This window comes from Sorex araneus, chromosome X (genome assembly GCF_027595985.1).
Source record: "Sorex araneus isolate mSorAra2 chromosome X, mSorAra2.pri, whole genome shotgun sequence".
Lineage (NCBI taxonomy): Eukaryota > Metazoa > Chordata > Mammalia > Eulipotyphla > Soricidae > Sorex > Sorex araneus.
In genome coordinates, this window is record NC_073313.1 from 312,540,934 (window position 1) to 312,552,812 (window position 11,879).

Genomic DNA, 11,879 nt, shown 5'->3' on the forward strand with positions numbered 1-11,879 from the left:
GCAACGCCGTGGGTGTGAGCACTCTCAGGCACTCAGGAAAGAAAAGCAAGAACAAGTCATCAGTCTGAGGACTCCGGGGAAAACAGTAAGGCTGCGTGTTTGCACAGACGCCCCTCACTGGCTGTGCCTGCAAATCTAAGGCACCGCTGCCCCAACCCCGGAAGTCTGCACTGCAAGGGCCACCCCCTCCCCCCCACCCAAACCTGCATTCACTGAGCCTGGGGAGCCAGCCTGGGTCAGTCTCCCAATCTCTCAAACCTTCCCCTTGCTATTCTGTGAGTTCCGGTCACCTGTGAGTCAGGATACGACGGTTCCACAGGCCAGGCCTGGATAAGGCAACAAACTTCAGCAACAGCACTTGAGTGTGTTGGAACCGGGACATGTTCACAGACCGGCGCCCCCACACCCCATTCTTCTTCTCACACTTCCTCGTTGTCATCGTCGTCATCCTCATCGTCAAAACCTAAGAGCATTCAAACTAGGCCACATGAGGACCCGACGATGTTCCAGTGAAAGCAGGAGACCGCTGAGACAAGTACCACTGATCCCTGGATGTAAGCAATCTCTGTGGCCACGCCCACTCAGGGAGGACCCCTGATCCCGATCCATGAGCTACACCCACCTCAGCTCACCACGGACAAAGGACTCAAACTTCCTCAAGACTCAGATGATGATCAACATTTTTTTTGTCCAAAGGGTTGTTTATGTTTTGGGCAGGAGCCACGCCCAGCATTCACTGGCCAACCACGTCTGATGATGTGGTACTGCTCGGTCTGGTCAGGTGCTGGGGACCACCAGAGCCCCACAAAGCCATACTAGGAGGGGTGGGGTGGCGCAATGGCCCTGGCTGCCCAGGCTTCTGGTATTATCTATGGCAGAGTGACAATACTTTTTATGTTAGCACGGTCGTCCCGTTGTTCATCGATTTGTTCGAGAGGGCACCAGTAACGTCTCCGTTGTGAGACTTGTTACTATTTTTGGCATGTTGAATACGCCACAGGGAGCTTGCCAGATTCTGCAGTATGGGCGGGATACTCTCAGTAGCTTGCCGGGCTCTGCGAGATGGAGGAAGGAATCGAGCCTGGGTCAGCTGTGTGCAAAGCCAACGCCCTACCCACTGTGCTATTGCTCCAGTTCACTTTTTATGTTACATTGCCTGAAATGTAAAGTAACTTTTTTATGTACCTAGAGACCAAAAACAGTTTGTGTGATTATTTTGTTACAAATACACATACTACTTTGTATTTGCCTTGTTGTTCTGAAAAAAGAAACCTACATTATCTCCAGCATGTGCCTGCACCCACAGTTAAATACCTTTATTTGAAAAAAAAAAAAAAACATAAAACATAAAAGGAGTAAAATGAATTGAAAGTTTGAGAATACGGTGGAAATGCTAGAAAATGCAGCAAGAGGCATCTGACACAGTTTCATTTTTGGACCATGGAAATTGTTTTACATGCTTGAAACAAAGATTGAAACAAATCTTCGATCTGACAGAGAAAGACCATGAACCTAAGAGTATCAGACTTGGTAAAAAATTGCTTTGAGTAACTTCTGAAAATAAAAGACTCAATTATTATTAACAGCCTCCCCCAAAATCATGAATTTTAAAATTTTTTTGTTAATAATTATGTTGATGTAGTCATTCTAGTGGGCTGGAGCAATAACGCAGCGGGTAGGGCATTCGCCTTGTATGCTGCTGACCCAGGTTTGATTCCTCTGCCCCTCTCAGAGAGCCCGGCAAGCTACCAAGAGTATCTCGCCCGCACAGCAGAGCCTGGCAAGCTACCCGTGGTGTATTCAATATGCCAAAAACAGTAACGACAAGTCTCACAATGAAGACGTTACTGGTGCCCGCTCGAGCAAATCGATGAGCAACGGGATGACAGTGACAGTCATCCTAGTATTATTTTTGCTTTTAAAATAGGATAGCACAAATTAAAATTAATAAATGCATGAATGATGAAGTAATTCCCACGTGGGGGGAAGCAATATGGGGTGGAGGAAACCTGTTATAATTTAAACTGGCACTGGCATAAACTTATGGCTGAAAACTAGCTATATATACATGGCACACACATACTCTCTCTTCCCCCCTCTTTGTCTGTCTCTGTCTCCACTGAAAGGGCTGGAAGCAATCACGCCTCCATAGCAACAGACATAAGTGGTGCTCAGACCATGGTTTCCGGGCTCCTTGGAGAGGCAGCTCCAAGTGGGAGTAGGGAGAGGGAAAGATGAGCCTGCGTGTTAATTACCCCAAGAGGTCCGCACCCTAATCCCTAGAATATGTGAGAAGTATTGCGGTACTGGGGAAAGGGGTAAAGATCTGGAGACCAAAAGATTACCCTCAATGCATCAGCAGAGGCTTACACCTGGCACCGTGCCTGTGTCAAGGGTACCCAGGGACCTGAGGAGGCAGCAGTGGAACCAGCCACAGAAGCAGTGACTGAAGCCAGCCAACCAGCCATGCGGACACACACACACACAAACACACACACACACACACACACACACCAAGCACCTGGTCTTCTGAGCATGATTCCGCCCAACACCTCAATTTCAGACTTCTTGAGAATAAATTTCTTTTCTTAGAAAAAGGTTTCTAGTTTTTGGTGACAACTGGTTAGAGCCAGGGGAAATTAATATAGAGAATAACAGAAAAAAAAAAAAACGGGGGGGGGGGAGGAAAGGTTAAAAGGGTGCCAATTACTTACTGACAGAGTACTGACATTTAGCATTCCTAGTATCAAAAGTGACCAAGGGAAAAACTGTCAATGGGTGCTACATGCAGCAATTAGGGAACAATGTCTACATTCTCCTAGACTTAACCTGGAAGTGTGGACTTGAATAATACACGTTTAAAATCAAGTGAGATGATGATTATACCCTGCAGACATCAGCCTTGCCAGCAGAGTAGAGCAACCCTGACACCACATAAACCATAGCACTTAAAAGATTATGCTTAACTCACTTTAATCAAAAGGAAACAATCCAAAAATATCCAGAAGGCAGAACACTTTATAAGACAACTGGCCTTCATTTTTTAAAAGAAGTGCTAAAGTCCTAAGAAGCCAAAATGCCATAAGACACTCACCCAAACACTAGCGCTCTAATAGTCCACTGCAATATGTAAACCTTGACAGGATTCTGGACAAGACACACACACACACAACAACAACAACACCAATAGCAACAATCCATAAAGGCAGGGCAAATAGTTCAGCAGTACAGCATTTGCCTTGTAAGTGTGGGGCCCTGGATTAAATCCCTGGCACCACCAAGAAGAAAAAGCAATGAAATACAAAATAGGAGTGATGGGTCATAGGGCAGAGCATAAACTTTGCATGCTGGGCACCAGGCTCATTCCTCAACACCACAGGATCCCTTGGGCATCGCCCCCCGCCCACCCCCCCCAACACACACACAAAGGGCCCACACAAACAGAAAGGCTATGATGAGATTTATAATACACTGAGGAAAATTCAAGTACGGACTGCAGAGTAAATGGTAAAGGCCCTGAATCTTCAGGTAACAAATTATTTCTCCTTTCACGCAGCCGAAGTATGAGACTGCGTGAACAGGGAAGACGGAGAGAAAGTATAAGTATTACCAAAAAGTAAGAAGAAACTGAAGGGGAAATGCAGAAAGGCCTGGGTCACACACAGGAAGGGCTGAGAGTGGCCAGGCCTGATGCACCGAAGAGAAGGGCCCAAACTAGGAGAATGGTCACCTCTATGTGAAGAGCAGAGCCGGAGGGACAGTATAGTGGGTCAGGCATTTTACCTTGCATGCAGCTGACCCAGTTCGATCCCCAGGCATTTCATATGGTCCCCCGAGCACCAAAAGGGGTTAATTACTGAGTGCCGAGCCAGCAGTAATGCCTGGTCATTGCCAGGTGTGGCTCCATCCCCCACCACCTCCAAAAACACCAAAAGCAGTGCCACTGCTGCTTCTGCAGATGATGGGCGTGTCTCTGGAATGGGGTCCAGTGGAGGTCCTAGACTGTGGATTCTCTGCCCACCTGGTATGGTCCAGGCACTGCTCAGATCTGTACCTCTGGGCCCACTGTGGTCCAAAGTGAAGGTGGGTGCTTCTGGTACACGGGGCCCAGGGACCTCGTCATGTGGCACAGCAAGGTTAAATACAGAATGGACGTGCAGAGCCTCGGGACTCTCCTGAGTCTTCCAGACACCACAGCAGACAGGAAAAGGGATGACAAACAGGGAAGGGAGGCTCGGATTCTTCAGGGACAGTAATGAGAAACAATAAAACCCTTAGCAGGAAAATAAAAATAAGAAATGAAACAAAGACCACACTGTGTTTTTTATTTTTGTCTTGTAAGTATTCAGAAAAAAATCATTTAAAAATTTATCAGAAGTATAAGCACAAAAGTGTATAAATCTGTAACTGTACCCTCACGGTGATTCTCTAATTAAAAATAAATAAATTTAAAAAAAAATTTATCAGAAAACTGCAACTAATTTAATTTTTTAAGATATTACAAGAATTGTTCTGACAATTCTTTGCAGCCACACGACATCTTATAGCCTAGTTCTCCCGGAGAACCAGAAGGCTACTAAGAGTATCCTGACCACATAGGAGAGCCTGGCAAGCTCCCCATAGTGTATTCATATGCCAAAACCAGTAACAATGATGGGTCTCATTCCCCTGACCCAGAAAGAGCCTCCAATGCGGCACCGTTGGGAAGGACAAGTAAAGAGAGGTTTCTGAAATCTCAGGGCTAGGACGAATGGAGACATTACTGAGCCTGCTCGAGAAAAATCGACGATCAACGGGATGATGATGATGATGATGACAAGAATTATACTGCAGGGGCTGGAGATATAGCATAGGGGGTAGGCACTTGCTTTGCATGCAGCCAAATAGGGGTAGATACTCAGTGCCCCACGTGGTCAGTCGAGCATTGCCAGGAGTGATCCCTACTGCAGAGCCAGGAATAACCCCTGATCATCACCAGGTGTGGCTCGAAAACCGAGAGAAATTTTTACATTTGTTTTGAAAAGAATTAGACTACAATGATGAGGGCACTGGCAAGAGCTAGAAGTCAAACTTTTAAAAGGGGGGAAATACAGTAAGGAAAAGAACCAGGCTGGGACATGCTACATGAGCATAGCAGATTTCCAGGAAAGAGAAAAAGGGGGAAAGGAAGGAAAGGAAATAATCTATAACTCATGCAGGAAAATGCCCAGAGCTCAAGAGAGAGTCTGAGTTGCAGGCACTCGAGCACCCAACAGTCAAGAGGCAAATGCACCCAAGGCATGTTGGGCCCAGCTTTTCTCAGCTGCGCTAACAAGCAACCCCAGGCCCCTCGAAGGCTTCTGGCAACAAGGAAGTGTCGTGCCTTTTCTTCACTCTAAGGGAGTGTTGGGATCTTGCATGCTGAGCGTCAGCATCTTGAACCCTGCCTACTTATCAAGCCGAAGGAAAAGTAACGTGATGTGCAGCTAAATGCTGAATGCAAAAGTTAGCCTCCCCATCCATCCTAGTGACACAAGAAACAGTCTTGGGGAGGAGCAAGGACTGGGGCAGGCAGAGCTGGAATAGTGTGTGCATCACATACTTCCAACTGCCCGAAGGAGCCTGGCTCTTCCAGAAAGAAAACACTAGGCCCCATCCAAGAGGATGAAGCCTCCTCCTCAGTCGCAGCAGGAAGATACCAGACAGGAAGGAAACAGAGCCTGGGAAACTCTGAAGGATGTTCTTGTTTGTTTGCTTGTCCCCAGAATTCTATGCTTCAATTTAACACGTAAGTGAGAAGTCAGAAAGGACACATAGAAAGTCTTCGAATCTGAGCCCAAGGAGTGACATTAAGAGGAAGCCTGGGAACAGAAGACGGGTGATGGACAGCTGAGTGATGAGGCACCAGTGGAAGACTGGAGCCTGCCCAGGTCGTAGTCTAAAGACTCAGAAGTATGCCCCAAGAGGACCGGCTGCTTCTCGGCATCATGGGGAAGGACGCAACCAGCTAACACTGTGTCCCAGGAAGCACTAGAATGATGGTGGGTGGTGAAAACTGGGAGGTATGTTCTGTTCCCATAAAGAAGGAACATGTTTGGGGTGAAGACACAGTGCGGGCCTAAGGTGCTTGCATGTGTTAGACCCAGGTTCTAATCTCCTTTTTGGTCTCCTGAGCACTGCCTGAACTGACCCCTGAACACAGAGCCGGAGTATAAACCCTGAGCACCTCCAGGTGTGGCCTAGAAGGTTCACTCTGGGGAGGAGGGGGATATGAGTAGGTTTTTTTTTTTTCTTTCTTTCTGAAAAGGAACAAATAACTTTGGGAACCATTAATAAAGCATTTGAAGTTGACTCACTAATAGAATGGCAAAGTAGCACTGCAGCACTGTTATCTTGTTGTTCATCGATTTGCTCGAGCGGGCACCAGTAACATCTCCATTGTGAGACTTGTTACTGTTTCTGTCATATCGAATACGCCACAGGTAGCTTACCAGGCTCTGCCGTGCGGGCGGGATACTCTCAGTAGCTTGCCAGGCTCTCCGAGAGGGACAGAGAAATCAAACCCGGGTTGGCCGCGTGCAAGGCAAACGCCCTTCCTGGTGTGCTACAAAACTGAAAATTCTTCGGAGAACAAATGAAGGAAATCATGTCAAGCTGGCGACATAACCCTGAAGTCTAAACCTATAGTATGTGGTGGAAATCGAACTCAGATCGCATGAAACAAGGGAGGTGCTATTCTGCCACAAAGCCACATCCCCGGCCCCGAGATTCTACATCACTTCTGAGAAAGGTTCTTTGGCCACACCTGGCAGTGCGCCAGCACTTCTCCCTGCCCCTGAGCAGTGCTCAGGCGACCACATGTAATACAACTATTTATAAGTTCCAGGAATGCCTGCTGTGGCTCACTAGGAAACTTGGTCACACACATAAATACCAATGTCGACGTCCTCAAAACTCTACTGTATCTATGTGGAGCAGAGTGAGTGCGTGCAGGGAGAAGAGGAAAGAGGATATACAGGAATCTTCTAAAGAAAAATATCAGGGTAACATCAACAAGTGAAGACTCACGAAGCATATGATCTGCAGCACAAAACCAACTGTCAAAAAAAAAAAAAAACCCAGGAACAAGAAGGTAAGAGTTTGCCTCTGGGTATGATGAAAGAGCAGGGGAAGACGTTCTGTTCAACAAATCCCACGTACACCTACCTGCCAATTAAAAAAAAAAAAATACTACAGAGAATTGGAGCTGAGTCCACCTAGGGAGCTATCTAGTAGGCTGGCATGATTCTCAGTCACACCTTTGAGCTCTTCCTAATTGTACTGCTTTGAGTGTTTTAAATCTGAAACCCTGAAGACACAATTCTTGTCCTGAAAGATGCAGAATTTTCTTAAAAAGACAACACACCCACGGGAAAGAAGCCGAGGGCAATGCAAGCTGGCACTGAGTTCCCTGAGAAGGCGCAGACTTACCTGGTAAAAAAGAAAGAGATACTACTCTTTGCCAGTGGGAAGTGGGCAAGACTAATAAGTAGAGACTGAAAACAGTAAGGAGCAAAGAAAAAAAGAAACCAAATATTAAAAGGCAGAATGGGGAAAAATAGTATAATCCAGAGCCTAGTTTTAATCCCCCAGCTGGAAGCAATATGCACCCATAACAACACTGAAGGCATGAGCTACAGTGCTTCCTTGCCCCTCTTTTTTATTTCTTTTCTTTGGGTCATACCCGGCAATGCTCAGGGGTTACTCTGGCTCTGCACTCAGGAATTACTCATGGAGGTGCTTGGGGAACCATATGGGATGCTGGGAATCGAACCCGGGTCACTGCATGCAAGGCAAACACCCTACCCGCTATACTATCATCACTCCAGCCCCTTCCCTGCCCCTCCTAAGGAGCCCCTGAGAGGGCCCAGATCCACCAGGTAGAACAAAAAGAAAATGAAAGAAAGTAGAAACTTGCAAAGCAAGAAAGAACATAGAAATCATGTCTACACACAGTGAAACTATGTGTAATGTGGGAATACAGACACTTTTTGAACAAAGGTGAGACTCTACTCAAAGCAAGAGGGAGGAGGGCAAGATTATTAAAAAGTAAAGTCTAGGGCTGGAGTGATAGTACAGCGGGGAGGGTGTTTGCCTTGCCCTGGACGACCCGGGTTCAATTCCCAGCATCCCATATGATCCCTTGAGCATCACCAGGAGTAATTCCTGAGTGCAAAGCCAGGAGTAACCCCTGTGCATCGCCGGGTGTGACCTAAAAAGCAAAATAAAAAAAAAAAAACGTAAAGACTAGAAACACAGGCTTACTTGTTGATTTACATCTCCACTGTCTCAGAACTACCAAAGACCTGTCATTTCACCCCCCAAAAGTGTCTCATTCCTGTGCAGCAGCATCACAGCTTCCACCCCTGGTCTTAAAACCTCAGAGGGAAAATCCCCTGCTCCTCCCTGTGCCTCCAGACCACACCATCTTGGTCACTACCAGGACAACACTTCTCTTGAATCCCAGAAATACTCCCACCCTTGGCGACCCCAGGAATTCACCCATGCTGTCCCTGCTGGTCCACGTTCCTTCTCCGTTACCTGCCACACAATGCAATGCAGCTTGCTCAATTTCTTGAAGCAACAGAAGTCCCAGCTTGCTCTAACTCACTCATCTCTGCCCTTCACGTCACTTTGTATATTAACCACGTGAGATGGACAGCCTAAGGCACTGCTATTTGCAGACCCTCCTATGCCCTGGGGTCCAAGATGGCAGCAAACAGCAGCCAGGAGTGACTTGTGGGAATTTCCTAGTAAAACCCAGGTAGGGAATTAACTGCACTCCCTGATGAACAGAGCATTCTGTTCTGAAGGGCCCGCCCAGCATAACTTTACAAGCCCTTTAAATCCAGGCCATCCTCAACTTCCTCCACTCACCAGCCCTTTTTTGTGCAAGCTGCCAGACAGCCTTAGGTTCATCACACATTAGGTTTTGAATTAATGTTCAGTCTTGACACACCCAGAAGCTTTACTATGAACAACTTTACCAGGACCCCCACATTCAGTTCCGTGACCCCCTGGTAAAGCAGCTGGATGCTTTATCAACAGAGGATAAGAGTGGAGCAGAGGGCTGAGTCTGGAGCTCCAACTCCTTCCTCTCATGCTGCCCAAATCTCTGCTCTTCGTGGCTTTTCTGTGAACATCCACCCATCCATAAATGCTCCCAATCTTCCTCTTCTATTGGGAGGTGCAGAGTGCTGTGGGCCAAGCCGGGTAGTGCTCAGGGATCACTCCTGGGTTGTGCCTGGGGACCATATGAGGTGCCAGATTCAAACCCAGGTGGACATCACACAAGGCAAGCGCCTTAAGCCCAGCACGATCTCTTCTTGTACTATCTTCTGTTCTGTACTATTTTTTTTTTGTACTTGGGCAACTGCACTTCCCAATTTTCTTTTAGCTTAATTGACTCACTTCTAAAATAGGAGTCATTAGGTGCTTTATTTCCTAGGACTGACACAACTAAAAGGCGAGAATGAGAAGCACTCTGCAGGGTGCCTGTATGATTACTATAGTCTTGAGAAAACTGCATGTTTAAGTGACCCCTTGGGTCTCCGCATTTTACGCAAAACTGAACCCTGGCAAACCACCCACATCTTAACACCTTTTCCTGGCCTGAACCCTTGCCTAGCAACGGGGAGTTCTGCGTGAGCGTATCTGTCCACTGGGACATGACACCTGTCTTTCTAGAGCTCAACTACACTCTCCTTTGCCTAGGAAAACGACCTCGGGAACTCCCACAGTTAGCAGCTGGCTACATTTCTGGTTGTCAGGAGACAAACGCTCCTGCCGTTCTAGTGGGGGCACTGGGTCGGTCAAGTATTAGCAAGAGTAATTGCAACAGACGCACACCCCCCCCCCCCAACCCCACTCCACCGCGCCCAACTGCACAGATCTCTTACAGGAAGGTTTTCACTTAAAAAGGGTTTGCTGGGATTCCGTTCTGCAGCTGATAAGACTCCAGCATGTGCGGGGAAACATCAGCCCCGCCCCGCCTCTGGCGGCGACCACAGCCAGGCTGGAGAGGAGCGCCTGGAACACCCCGCGCCCACGTGCAAGGACAGAGGCACTGCCGCCCTGGGACCCCGCGGAGCCAAACGCTGAGTAATCTTCCTGCGGAGCAAACACCCGGGACGGGCTCCGCCAGCCGCGACAGTATTTTTATCCTTTTGGAACCGATGCGGCGACGCGAGTTCCCAGACTGTCCCGGCGCGGCGCAATCCCTGAAACGCCTGGGGAGACGTGGGCGCAGCTCGGCGCGCCGGGCAACGGGGCCCGGGTGGTGGCTGGAGCCCCGCCGCGCGGGGTCAGCCCAGGACGGCGACTCCTCGACCGCGCGGCCAGCTCGCTCGGCATCTGGGGCCCCTGCGCCCGCCGCCGGCTCGCCACCGCCAGGGCCTAGCTGGCCGAGGGTCGGTGCCCACGAGGGCGGGGAGGGCGAGGGCGCACCATCCCAGAGCGCGGCGGCCGCGGCAGGAAGCGCAGCTCCCCACCCGGCGGGGAGGGAGGCGGGCGGCAGGACTGCGGGGAAGCCGCACACCCCCCGCCGCACCACCCCCCCCCCACACACACACACCCCACCCCGCCCCAGTCCCGGCGCGGCGCCCGGGATGAATGGGACTCCCCTGCCGACCCGGGCACGCACTCACAGGCGACATAGGCGAGCAGCACGATGCCCAGCAGCAGCTTCATCCTTCTGCGATTGACCACGGAGACGAGGCGCACTAGCGCCTTGCTGACCATCCCCAGGCGCCACGCGGGTCCAGGGCCTTGCAGCGCGGCGGCCCGCCAGCTGCACAATGCGCGGAGGCCGCTGCAGCCGTTCGCGGGAGCCCCGCCCCCGGCCCCGAGAGGCCCCGCCCCGCGCGCCGGTTTCCTGCTGTCGCCGCCGATGCGCACGCGCGCCCCCGCCCCCGCCCCCGCCCCCTCCCTCGCTCTGCCGAGGCCCCGCCTTTCTGCCGGCCTGGCCGGGAGGCGCAACTGCCCGCGCGGGCACCGCGTTTCCCCAAGAATGCGGTGGGGAGGGCGCGGGAGGGTGTGCGCATGCGCGCCCCAAGGTTGTTGATTTTATTTTTTTAACACACACCGACAAGCGCCAGCGGGCGCGCTCCACTTCCCCTAGAGGGGACCTGGTTTCTGTTAACAATGACTAGTGACAGCAGCGTCAGCTTCAATGAAAGTGAAAGATGTTCCGCTTCCTTCAAGGGCCGGGATGTCTTTCTTTCAAAGCTTAGCTACTGGAGTCCCGGGAGATAGTTCACAGGGTTAGTGAGCAGGCTTTGCCCATGGGAGGCCCAGGTTCTAATCCCAGCATTGCATAGTTTCCCAAAAAGCAGATTCCATCCCTTGCACCACACGGTTCCCCAGCACAACTCCCACCATCTGCAGGGAGCAGCCCACTCCCCCAACACATGCACCAGTGTTTCTAGGGTGTGACTCAAAACACAAGCTTTATTTTCCTAACTTGATTTTATTTTTATGAAATGGTTCAGAATAATTCATTACATTTAACATTCGAACACCACCACCACCACTGCATCTTTCTACTACCATATTTTGAATGTTTCCACCCCAAATCCCAAACCACGCCTCCCCCCACCCCCACCCCCCAAAGCAGACCCAAAATAATTTTTTATTACTAATTATGAATACTCTGCTGAAAGTGATCCAATAAAGTTTCCTTGAGGAAAATGAGTGAAGATTGTTGTATTTCATCCTGGAGCCACACCACAGAGACTGGCACACATCAAAAAGAACAAGAACAACCAGTGCTGGCACAGATGTGGGGAGAAAGGAACTCTCTTTCATTATTGGTGGGAATGCCGATCATTCCCTTTTTGGAAAACAGTATGGGCATTCCTTAT

The 11,879-nt window shown here is 49.6% G+C and overlaps 1 protein-coding gene across 2 annotated transcripts in view; it reads right to left on the reverse strand.

Annotated features, from left to right (window-relative positions):
* Positions 1 to 10,865, reverse strand: part of UXS1 (UDP-glucuronate decarboxylase 1) — a 94,927-nt gene extending 84,062 nt beyond the window's left edge. For both annotated transcript variants that reach the window (XM_055121757.1, XM_055121756.1), the window contains exon 1: positions 10,665 to 10,865. In XM_055121757.1, the coding sequence (XP_054977732.1) occupies positions 10,665 to 10,758 (94 nt within the window). In that variant the 5' untranslated portion in view covers positions 10,759 to 10,865. The remainder of the gene's footprint in view (positions 1 to 10,664) is intronic.
* Between the last annotated feature and the right edge of the window lie 1,014 nt (positions 10,866 to 11,879).